The sequence below is a fragment of the Malaclemys terrapin genome, chromosome 21 (genome assembly GCF_027887155.1).
Source record: "Malaclemys terrapin pileata isolate rMalTer1 chromosome 21, rMalTer1.hap1, whole genome shotgun sequence".
Taxonomy (NCBI): Eukaryota; Metazoa; Chordata; order Testudines; family Emydidae; genus Malaclemys; species Malaclemys terrapin.
The window spans coordinates 21,041,662-21,053,676 of NC_071525.1; the positions used below are offsets into that span (position 1 = coordinate 21,041,662).

The 12,015-nt window shown below is 66.7% G+C and overlaps 1 protein-coding gene across 1 annotated transcript in view; it reads left to right on the forward strand.

Moving 5' to 3' along the window:
• The window catches only part of MEGF8 (multiple EGF like domains 8), a 38,748-nt gene that overhangs the window by 21,385 nt on the left and 5,348 nt on the right, over positions 1 to 12,015 (forward strand). The window contains 15 exon segments of the mRNA XM_054010623.1: positions 2,009 to 2,122; positions 2,125 to 2,178; positions 2,181 to 2,221; positions 3,394 to 3,504; positions 4,347 to 4,465; positions 4,702 to 4,906; positions 5,316 to 5,487; positions 5,876 to 6,039; positions 6,627 to 6,771; positions 7,078 to 7,312; positions 8,175 to 8,307; positions 8,993 to 9,203; positions 9,566 to 9,780; positions 10,101 to 10,308; positions 10,898 to 11,060. Of these exon segments, the coding sequence (XP_053866598.1) occupies positions 2,009 to 2,122; positions 2,125 to 2,178; positions 2,181 to 2,221; positions 3,394 to 3,504; positions 4,347 to 4,465; positions 4,702 to 4,906; positions 5,316 to 5,487; positions 5,876 to 6,039; positions 6,627 to 6,771; positions 7,078 to 7,312; positions 8,175 to 8,307; positions 8,993 to 9,203; positions 9,566 to 9,780; positions 10,101 to 10,308; positions 10,898 to 11,060 (2,290 nt within the window).

Here is a 12,015-nt window from a genome sequence, read left to right on the forward strand (position 1 = left end):
CCGTTACAGCCCAAGGCTGGGGTTTTTCCACCTCTAAGGCACCAAACCAGCCAGACTAAGGGAACTTCGGTCTCACCCCACTGGCTAACCGCAAGTCTCTCAAGCAATCTCCTTAGACACTCCAGTTTCCCAGTATGACCACCAGTGCCACTCGTACGGGGACAAATGGTTATGAAAACCAGTACCCAAGTAACAGAAAAAGGTTCTCCTGATCCCAAAGGACCAAGCCCCAGACCCAGGTCAATATACAAATCAGATCTTAATATACAAATCAGATCTTACCCACAAATCACGCTGTTGCCAATCCTTTAGAATCTAAAATCTAAAGGTTTATTCATAAAAGGAAAAAGATAGAGATGGGAGTTAGAATTGGTTAAATGGAATCAATTACATACAGTAATGGCACAGTTCTTGGTTCAGGCTTGTAGCAGCGATAGAACAAACTGCAGGTTCAAATCAAGTCTCTGGAACATCCCCCGCTGGGATGGGTCCTCAGTCCTTTGTTCAGAGCTTCAGTTTGTAGCAAAGTCCCTCCAGAGGTAAGAAGCAGGACTGAAGACAAGATGGAGATGAGGCATCAGCCTTATATAGTCTTTTCCAGGTGTAAGAACACCTCTTTGTTCTTACTGTCGAAAATTACAGCAAAATGGAGTCTGGAGTCACATGGGCCAGTCCCTGCATACTTTGCTGAGGTACAAGGCGTATCTGCCTTCTCTCAATGGGTCCATTGTATAGCTGATGGTCCTTAATGGGCCATCGAGCAGGCTAGGCAGAGCTAATCTCAGCTTGTCTGGGATGTCACCCAGCAGCATAGCATAAGTTTGCCATACAGACAGTATAGAGCCAATATTCATAACTTCGACTACAAAACTGATACACACATATAGACAGCATCATCATAACCAGTAAACCATAACCTTGTCCTAGACACCCCATTTGACCCCCTTTACACAAGATTTGGGTGCCACTACAGGACCTTGGTTGCAACAATGATCTATACGGTCCCAGTTTATGTCAATAACGTCACACGGGGCCCCTGGGGAGCCTCACGTACCCCCAAAGGGTGCTGCCCCCCCCCCCCCAGCGACTCCCAGGCAGCTAATGACCCCGACGTGGGGACCCAGCGTAGAACAGAGCTTGTGAGACCAGGGACCTGCAGCAAAGTCCCCGACTGACCATTTCCTCCCACCCAGCCACTCTCAGCATTTGTCCCTTTCCTGGGCCAGCAGGTCCCCCAGGCTGCTGCCTCCGCCCCCCCCCCCCCCCCCCCCCCCGGCTGGCCCTGCAGGGGACAGGACGGGGCGTAGCCACAGATGGGCCGCGACCCACCCGTTAGCAGCCAGCCCCACCCCACAGCCCGGCCCAGCTCCGGCCCCTGCACCTGCCCCTGTCCCGCTCTGGCACCTGCCAGCCCCCGCGCCCCGACCCGCTCCGCCCACCCTGCGCTCCTGCACCCATTTTCCTGGGGGCCCCCAACTGGCCGGGGCCCCTGGCCATGGGCTCTGTTGGTCCAGGGGCTAATCCACCCGTGGGAGGAGGGCAGGTGAGCGATTTGGCGGCCCCAGAGGAGATCCTCAGGAGAGTTCGGGCTGCTGCCTTGGGGAGCCAGGCCTGCGTGGGGCTGGGGCTGGGGCGGGGACAGGTGTGAGAGGCACTGGGACAAGCTCCGGCCATCAGGAGCCAGGCTACAGGGTGTTGGCCGGTCTCTGAGCCCAGGCAGCCAGTCGCGGCCACACCTGCCCTCCGGGGGTCGCTGCACCGATCAACCCCCTGATCCCCCCGCCTAGGGACTGGAGTAACGGGAAACTGAGGCACACAAAGTATTCAGAGAAAACGTTGAGAACTCCATCACAGGGGGTGGGCCACACTGACGCTCCTGGTTCCGGCTGGGCACAGGGAGGACTGGGGGGGCACAGAGACACGCCCCCACACCTCCTCTGGCCATGCACGGGTGGGGGCACAGACCTCTCTAACCCCCTGTTTCTCCCCCTCCCCCCCCCCCCACCAGGGCTGCTGGTTCTGTACTACGAGGCAAACTCCAGCGAGGCGTCAGGCTTCAACGCCACCTTCGCAGTGCATCGCTGCTGGCCCGGCTGCCGGTCCACCCAGGAGTGCCGGGACGGGCGCTGCGTGTGCCGGGTGGGCTACGCGGGCCCCACTGCCAGCTGCGGGTCTGCCCCGGAACTGCTCGGCCCACGTCGGCCAGGGCGTCTGCAACACGGTGCGTGATGGGGGGCAGGGGGCTGAGACGGGGAAGGGGCCTGGGATGGGGGGACTGACAGGGGGGGGCAGGGGTCTGAGACAGGGGAGGGGCCTGGGATGGGTGGGCACAGGTAGGAGGTTGCAACGGGGAGGGACGGGGGCATGAAGGGGGAAGGCTGGGGCGTTCCGCTGGGGGACTGGACCAGGCGAGTGCTGGGGGTCCACAGTGGGGCCGGAGTCCAGGGCTGGGCCGAGGCACGTGGGGGGAGGAGGCGGGGTCGGTGCAGGCCCTGGGGGGCAGGGTGGGGGCCGTGCCCGTCTCACCCTTGTTGTACTTAAAGTCCTGCACAGGATCTTTTTGGGGGGATAAGGCAAACGCCACATTTATTAGTAATACATGTGTTCATTAACACTGTATTATATGCATATAATATATTACACTTACGCTCACACACACACACACACAAACACACTCCGTCTTGTTGTTACCAATTAGTTGCTCCCCTTAACTTCACTGGCCAGGTGAGTTAGATGGGGGAGGGGGTGGAGCCGGGCTTCTGCCGATCCGGATCGATGCTCCCATGTTGACAAGACGAGACCCGGGGTCCTCTGCAAGACACCTCACTTTTATAGCAGCTTTCCTCTTATGCAAATCTAGACCAGATTCAAACTCTGTGTCTGTGTCCATTGGTCCTTTGTGCTGCTTCCTTCTGGGTGTTGTCCCAATGCTGCAAAGAGGGTGTTTCCAAAAGAAGGTGCTTGCTTCTAACCCCCGAGGCCCTCGGTATGTCTGCTTGTCTTTAATGAGCCCACTTGACACGTTTTATTGTCCTTGGGTCTGGCTCCCAGCCCCTCTCCAACAGTTGAGGCTGTCTGGAGGTGCTGCCTTCCATGCCTTGCTCATCCACACCTCATTCATTCAACAGGGCAATTGATTAAGAGTGGGGGGCGGAGAGCTCTTGTTCTACTGCTAGCAAAAAGAAATTTTTCTTCTATCTTATTCTATCCTTAGGGGCTATAATATTATACCAAGGGCAATGCAAAGTTTCTAAATGAGGCTTTGATACAAAGTCCCATGAAAACAGAGGTCACACGTGGGTAGACCCACCACAAGGTTATATGAAGAGGCACAATGTAAAGTCATATGAAAATTATCAGAGATTTATCTACACCCTCCCTCCCCCTCCCCAGAGTCTGGGTCTCTGCATCTGTGGCGAGGGGTTCGGGGGCGCGGATTGTTCAGTGCTGCTGGACCCGGGGAAGCTCGTCTGGGAGACGCTGATTGACAGTCAGCTGACGCCCGTGAGTCCCCCCGTCAGGCCCCCCCTTTGCCCCCTGCCTGGGCACCACCTGCTCATGCACCCCCCCGCCCTGCCCCAACCCCACCGGGCCCCCCCAGCCCAGCCCCAGCCCCCCAACCTCACCGCCCCCCCCCTCGCCCCCTGCCTGGGCACCACCTGCTCATGCACCCCCCCGCCCTGCCCCAACCCCACCGGGCCCCCCCAGCCCAGCTCCAGCCCCCCAACCTCACCGCCCCCCCCCTCGCCCCCTGCCTGGGCACCACCTGCTCATGCACCCCCCAGCCCAGCCCCCCAACCCCACTGGGCCCCCCCTCGCCCCCTGCCTGGGCACCACCTGCTCATGCACCCCCCCCCGCCCTGCCCCAACCCCACCGGGCCCCCCCAGCCCAGCCTCAGCCCCCCAACCTCACCGGCCCCCCCCCCTCGCCCCCTGCCTGGGCACCACCTGCTCATGCACCCCCCCGCCCTGCCCCAACCCCCCCCCGGGTCCCCCCAGCCCAGCCCCCCAACCCCACTGGGCCCCCCCTCGCCCCCTGCCTGGGCACCACCTGCTCATGCACCCCCCTGCCCTGCCCTGCCCATCCCCCCAACCCTGCCAGGCCCTCCCCTCACCCCCAGCCCATCCCCCCAACCCTGGCAGGCCCTCCCCTCGTCCCCATCCTGGCACTCCCTGCCCAGCACCATCCCCCCAGCCCCTGCCCTGCCTGGCATGGGCACCCACCCCCTTGCATGTGCTGGGCACTGCCTCCTGCCCGTCCCCGTCCCCTGCCCCACACCCAACGCTGGCTTCCCAGCCCCGATCCCCGGCCCCGGGCGCTGACCCTGCCTCTGCGTCTGTCCCAGGACACGGCGAGCCGGTTCCTGCACCGCCTGGGCCACACCATGGTGGAGGGGCCGGAGGCCACACTCTGGATGTTCGGGGGCCTGTCCCTGCGCCAGGGGTTGCTGGGCAACGTCTACAGGTGAGCGGGGAGCCCCTGGGCCATGTCCCCTTCCCCAGGCCCGCCCCCGGGACCTGCTGGGCCCCGCCCCTGGGACCTGCTGGGCCCCGCCCCCTTCCTCAGGCTCCGCCCTTGTGACCTGCTGGGCTCCGCCCCCTTCCTCGGGCTCCACCCCGAGCTCTGGGGGTGGGGCTGTGGGTCTCTGCCCCCCCTCCCCGGCTCCGGGGGACTCTCTTGCTCTGGGTCTCTCCCCACAGGTACTCCATTCCGGAGCGCCGCTGGACCCAGATGCTGGCGGGGACGGAGGACGGGGGGCCAGGGCCCAGCCCCCGCTACTTCCACGCCGCGGCCTACGTGCCGGCGCGCCAGGCCATGGTGGTGCTGGGGGGGCTGGCGGCCGGCGGCGTCGCCAGCGACTGCTGGCTGCTGAACCTCACCACGCTGCAGTGGAGACAGGAGCAGGTACCCACAGCCCCCTCCCCCCACGGCGACCCCCGACCCCCCCCGCAGCCCCCACCCCCCACGGCGACTCCCGACCCCCCGCAGCCCCCTCCCCCCACGGCGACCCCCGACCCCCCCCCGCAGCCCGCTCCCCCCACGGCAACCCCCGACCCCCCGCAGACCCCTGACCCAGTGCCAACCCCACCCTGACCCCCAGCCCCTCGCTGACCCTGCATCGACCCCTGGCCCCACGCTGCCCCCAGCCCTGGGCTCCTGCTGACTCGGCCCGGATCGTCACAGCTGGGCTACCGGAGCCCCGTGACCTCTGACCCCCGTGCCCCCGACACTTCACTCATCCACCTCGGTGCCCTGTGACCCCTCTCCCTCCCCTGGGGGCCCCCAACCCGCTCTGAGCTCTGCTTCCCCCCAGGACCCCCTGCTCCCGGCTGTGGCGGGGCACACGCTGACCCCCCGGCGCGGCACCTCCCTGCTGCTCATCGGCGGCTACTCCCCGGCCGACGGCTTCAACAAGCAACTGCTGGAGTACGGCGTGGAGAGCGAGCGCTGGCAGGCGGGGCCGGCGGCCGGGACCCCCCCCACAGGTACAACCCCCCCCCCCCCCACGTACCCCCCGGTGTGGAGAGCGAGCGCTGGCAGGCGGGGCTGGCGGCCGAGACCCCCCCCACAGGAACGAAACCCCCCCTCAGGTACCCCCCGGCGTGTAGAGCAGGTGGGGCTGGCGGCCAGGACCCCCCCCACAGGTTCGAACCCCCCAGTGTGGAGAGCGAGCGCTGGCACGCGGGGCCGGCGGCCGGGACCCCCCCACAGGTATGAACCCCCCAGGTACCCCCCCAGTGTGGAGAGTGAGCGCTGGCGGCAGCTGAGACCCCAGTGTGGGGACAGAGCAGGGTGAAGGGGGGTTCAGAAACTGCCCCCCTGCTACCCCCAGGTGTGTTGTTTGGGGGCCTGACCCCTCTCTGTTGCCCCCAGGTCTGTACGGGCACTCGGCCGTGTACCACGAGGGCACAGACGCCGTCTATGTTTTCGGGGGGCAGCGTTTCCACGTGGAGACGGTGTCGGCCTCCCCCGAACTTTACAGCCTGCACTGCCCCACCCGGACCTGGAGCCTGCTGGCCCCCGCCCAGGGCCCCAAGGTGGGGCAGTGCCAGGGCAGGGGTGTGGGCATGGGGGGCAGGGGGTTTGGGGTGCAGCAGGGACATGGGGGTGAGGGGATAAAGTTGTGGGGGATGTGTTTTGGGGGTGCAGTGAGGTTTTGGGGAGTGGCAGGGATGTGGGGGTTTTGGGGTACAATGCAGTTGTGGGGTTTTTGGGGGTGCAGGGGTTTTGGGCTACAGCAGGGATGTGGGGGTGGGGGCCCAGTTTTGGGGTGCAGTGAGGTTATGGGGCTAGGGGGATGGGGTTTTGGGGTGCAGTGGGGTTATGGGGCTAGGGGGATGGGGTTTTGGGGTGCAGTGGGGTTATGGGGCTAGGGGGATGGGGTGCAGTGGGGTTATGGGGTTATGGGGTGCAGTGGGGTGCAGTGGGGTGCAGCGGGGATGTGGGGGTGGGGGCACAGTTTTGGGGTGCAGTGAGGTTATGGGGCTAGGGGATGTGGTTTTGGGGTGCAGCGGGGATGGGGTTATGGGGCTAGGGGGATGGGGTGCAGTGGGGTTTTGGGGCGCAGCGGGGATGTGGGGGGAGGGCTGACCCCACGTCTCGCTGACCCCGTGTGGTTCCCCAGCCGCTGTCTCACTTCTTCCACGCGGCGGCCGTGCTGAGGGACACCATGGTGGTGGTCGGGGGCCGCACGGAGACCCAGGACTTCACCAGCCACTTGCTGCTTTACCAGCTCAAGTGCAACACCTGGATCCTGCCCAACCAGACGGGTAACGGGAGGGCCGGGGGGGCAGGGAGGGAGACCCCCCCCAGCCACACAAAGGGGGGAGGGGACCCCAGCCACAGGCAATGGGGAGTGAGATTCCCCCTCCCCTCAGAGTTCCCCCCTCTGCCCCTCTCTGCCCCCATTTCCCATGATACTTCACTGACCCCGTTTCTCCCCCCAGGCCGGGGTGAGCGGGGTTACCCAGGGTCCTTTGCTTTCCCCAGGCCGGGGTGGGCGGGGTTACCCAGGGTCCTTTGCTCTCTCCAGGCTGGGGTGGGCGGGGTTACCCAGGGTCCTTTGCTCTCCCCAGGCCCGGCGGTGGTGGGCGTGCCCATGAACGAGTCGGTGGCCCACGCGGTGGCCGCGGTCGGGGGCCGGATCTACGTCTCCGGGGGGTTCAGCGGGGTGGCGCTGGGGCGCATGGCCGTGCTGACGGTGCCCTCCGACCCCTGCCTCGTCTTCCCCGGCCCCGACGCCTGCAACCGCTCGAGTGCCAGCTGCACCTGGTGCCGGGGCAGCTGCCTGTCCGCCGACGCCGCCGACAGGTGGGGGGCTGGGAGGGGGCGTGGCCACTGATGGGGAGGGGGCGTGGCTGTTGATGGATGGAGAAGGGCCAAGGCCAGGGGGAAAGAGATGGGCTGAAGCTATTGGTGGGGTGAGGAAGTAGGGGCGTGGCTACACTGAGGGCGTGGCCCTACCAGAAGGGGCGGGGTTGTTGTGGGGGGGAGTGGGGCGAGGTGTAGGGCAGAGTCACAGGGGGGTCTATGTTGGAGAGGGGCAGGCCTGTGGGCTCCAGGATTGCCCCCCCTCCCCCAGGGTCCCTGCCGGAGTCCAGCCCAGCAGGCCTTCCGGGGGGTCAGGGCGGGGAGCTGGGCCCCCCAGGGTGGTTCCAATGACCCCCTCACCCTCCCATGCAGCCCCAGGTCCTGGGTTCCCGCTGGGGCCGGCCGGGCTGCAGCGAGCCCTGGCCAGGCTCCGTCCGTCAGTGGCTGGGCTCCTTGGCCAGACCCCAGGGAGACCCCGGCCCCCTCGGCAGCTCCCCTGTGCCCCCCCCCGTGGCTCCCCCTCCCCCAGCCATTGTGCTCTGCAGGGCGAGGCGGGAAAAGCTCCGTCAGGACCCTGCTCCCAGCGGGTCCGTCCCTGACCCCTCTTGGCCACGCACGCCCCATGTCTCTCAGCCTGCCCTGAGAGCAGACAGTCCTCCCCACCCCATGCCAGGGAAACTGAGGCACACAAAGGGCCTGACAATGTTACAGTGACTCCCTGCTTTGTCACATGAAGTGAGTGGGCGGGGAGAGCTGTGGGCCCTGGTTCCCAGAGCAGACGGTGGCTACGGGCAGCTTGGGGGCGTTCGCCAGCGGTGGGGGCAGGGCTGCGGTCCCCCCGGTTCACTGGTCTCTCCCGCAGACTGGGCTGCCCGGCCGGGGCGGCCGCCTGCTTCCCCACACCGCGGTCGGCGGATGAGTGCCGACGTCTGAGGACCTGCAGTGAGTGTCTGGCCCGGCACCCCCGCACCATGAACCACGGGCTGGTCACCGCGGTGAGTGTGTGTCCAGCTGCTCCCCCGTCCTCTCCCAGAGGAGCTGGGGGGCACTGAGGGGAGCCCGGTGGGGCACTGGCTGGAGGGGGCGCTGGCCAGGGGTGCGGTGGGGACGGGGCTGGGGCACTGGTTGTAGGGTGTGGGGGAGTGCTGGCTGGAGGGGGCTGGGGTGCTGGCTGTGGGGTGTGGAGGGCAGTGGGGCACTGGCTGCAGGGGGCTGGGGCGCTGGCTGTGGGGTGCGGAGGGCAGTGGGGAGGGCACTGGCTGGAGGGGGCTGGGGAGCAGGCTGTGGGGTGGGGAGGGCAGTGGGGTGGGGGGCGCTGGCCAGGGGTGCGGTGGGGACGGGGCTGGGGCACTGGTTGTGGGGTGCGGAGGGCAGTGGGGGAGTGCTAGCTGGAGGGGGCTGGGGCACTGGTTGTGGGGTGCGGAGGGCAGTGGGGGAGTGCTGGCTGGAGGGGGCTGGGGTGCAGGCTGTGGGGTGTGGAGGGCAGTGGGGGTGGGGGGTGCAGGCTGTGGGGTGCGGAGGGCAGTGGGGTGGGGGGCCCTGGCTGTGGGGTGCGGAGGGCAGTGGGGAGGACACTGGCTGGAGGGGGCTGGGGCGCTGGCTGTGGGGTGCGGACGGCAGTGGGGTGGGGGGGCGCTGGCTGTGGGGTGCCCCTGGCCAGCCCTGACCCCCAGCTCCCAGGCGCCCCCGCAGTGCAAGTGGTGCACCAACTGCCCCGAGGGCGCCTGCATCGGCAGCGCTGGGAGCTGCACGTCGGAGAACGACTGTCGCATCAACCAGCGCGAGATCTTCGTGGCCAGCAACTGCTCGGAGATCTCGTGCGAGGCGGCCGACTGCCCGGCCTGCACCGCCTCGGGCAAGTGCATGTGGACGCGCCAGTTCAAACGCACTGGTACGGGATGGGGGGCGGGGAGCCGGGGGGGCTGCAGGGGGCCATTTGGGATGGGGTAGTGGGGCAGGTCTGTGGCCCAGGTCAGAGGGGGGCAGGGAGCTGGGACCCGGGGGGCAGCGGCTACCTGGGGGAGGGGGCGGCAGGATGGTGGGCGCCTGGGTGGATCCGGGGCAGAGGCTATGGGGGGCAGTGGGTGCCTGGGGAAGGGGGTGGCAGGGTGGTGGGGGCCGGGGCGGGCGGGGCAGAGGCTATGGGGGGCAGCGGGTGCCTGGGGAAGGGGGTGGCAGGGTGGTGGGGGCCGGGGCGGGCGGGGCATACGAGGGGGGGTCTCCCAGGGATCTCACCCTCCCCCCCGCCCCCAGGCGAGACGCGGCGCATCCTGAGCGTGCAGCCCACCTACGACTGGACGTGCTTCAGCCACTCGCTGCTCAACGTCTCCCCCATGCCCGTGGAGTCGTCACCCCCCCTGGCCTGCCCCACACCCTGCCACAACCACAGCTCCTGCCATGCCTGCCTGGGCTCCAAGGGGGCCGACGGGGGCTGGCAACGCTGCGTCTGGAGCGTCAGTCTGCGCCAGGTCCGCTGGGGGCCATGGGGCGAGGCTTGGGGGGGAACCCAGGGAGGGCTGGGGGAGGGGGAATCCCGGGGGGGACATGGGATCCCGGGGAGGGAGGTTTGGGGGGGCCCTTCCAGCCAAGGGGAGGGGGATCCACAGGAAGGGGCTGCGCCGGCCGTGGGGAGGGGGGATCCCGGGGAGGCTAGGGGGGAAATGGGATCCTGGGGGGGGGATTTTGGGGGGGCCATGCCGGCCGTGGGGAGGGGGGAACCCAGGGAGGGGAGGTTTCGGGGGGGCCGCGCCGGCCGAGGGCAGCAGTAACCCCCCCTCTCTCCCCGCAGTGCATGAGCCCCACCTACCTGCCCATGCGGTGCCTGGCGGGGCTGTGCGGGCGCGTGCTGAGCGGGACCGAGAGCTGCGCCCCCCCTTGCGCCCGCGCCCAGCAGTGCGCTCGCTGCACCCGCCAGCCCCGCTGCGGCTGGTGCGGCCGCCCCGGCGAGAACGGCCACGGGCGCTGCCTGGAGGGCGGGCTGGGCGGGCCCCGGCACGGTAGGTATTGGGGGGAGGGCGCTTTACCCACAATGCCTCGCTCCGCAGGGCCGGCCCCGGACTCGTCACGCAGTAGCTGCCTGGGGCGGTTCCCTGCAAGAGCCTTGTCTGCTCCTACCCATGAGGCTTTGCTTCATGGGGGTGGCCTGGGGGGCTTGTACCCACAATGCCCCTCTCCCCAGGGCTGGGGGGGCTTGTACCCACAATGCCCCTCTCCCCAGGGCGGGGTGTGTGTGTGTGTTTTACCCACAATGCCCCTCTCCCCAGGGCTGGGGGGGTTGTTACTCACAATGCCCCTCTCCCCAGGGCGGGGTGTGTGTGTTTTACCCACAATGCCCCTCTCCCCAGGGCTGGGGGGGCTTGTACCCACAATGCCCCTCCCCAGGGCTGGGTTTTTTTTACCCACAATGCCCCTCTCCCCAGGGATGGGGGGGGTTGTTACTCACAATGCCCCTCTCCCCAGGGATGGGGGGGGTTGTTACTCACAATGCCCCTCTCCCCAGGGCGGGGTGTGTGTGTGTCTTTTACCCACAATGCCCCTCTCCCCAGGGATGGGGGCGGTTGTTACTCACAATGCCCCTCTCCCCAGGGCTGGCGCAGGCCTGCGGGCCGGGGGCCACCTGGTCCTTCCTGTCATGCCCCCCGGAGAACGAGTGTCTGAACGGGCACCACGACTGCAACGAGACGCAGACCTGCCACGACCGGCCCCACGGCTACGAGTGCGCCTGCAAGGCCGGCTACACCCTGCACAAGTGAGCTGGGGGGGTGTGTGCCTGGGGCGGGGAGGGGTGCGGGGCTGAGACCCCAGGGGCGGGGGCTGGGACTGCGGGGGTGTGTGTGCCGGGGGGTGGGGCTGGGACCCTGGGGGTGGGGGGGGTGCCTGGGGACGGGGGGGGGCGCAGGGCTGAGGCCCTGTGGGGAGAGTACCTGGACCAGGCGGTGTCCCGGAGTCCCCGGGCGATGCTCTGGACCTGCTCCCCACAAAGCCAGTCAGGACTCTGGGGAGCCTCCTCTCCCTCGGAGCAGACCGTCTTCAGGGCAAGGAGCTCACACGGCTTCACCTCCTGGGTCTGACCTCGGAGCATTCACATCTGCCCCTCCGTGCGCTTCCCACAGCGAGTCCGCCCAGGCGGGGTCCTGGGGCAGCCAGAGGGTCCTGCACCCCCCACTTCGCAGTCAGACGTGACTCTCAGCCAGCCAGTAACACAGAGGTTTATTAGACGACAGGAACACAGTCTGAAACAGAACTTGTAGGTCCAGCGAACGGGACCCCTCGGCCGGGTCCATTCTGGGGCCCAGCGAGCCAGACCCCCGTCTGCCCTCCCTTTCAGTCCCCATCCAGCTCCAAACTTCAACCCCCGTCCAGCCCCTCCTCTCTGGGCTTTGTCTCTTTCCCAGGCCAGGAGGTCACCTGATCCCTTTGTCTCCAACACCTTTGCAGAGGAGGGGCCCAGGCCATCAGTTGCCAGGAGACAGTGTCATTTATGTACCCTCAAAAAGAACAGGAGTACTTGTGGCACCTTAGAGACTAACAAATGTGTTAGTCTCTAAGGTGCCACAAGTACTCCTGTTCTTTCTGCGGATACAGACTAACCCGGGTGCTACTCTGAAATCTGTCATTTATGTACCCTGGCCCTTTGCTCTGCAGCAACCATACTCCCTTATCCCACCCCCTAGAGACTTAAGAACTGCATAGGGGAAACTGAG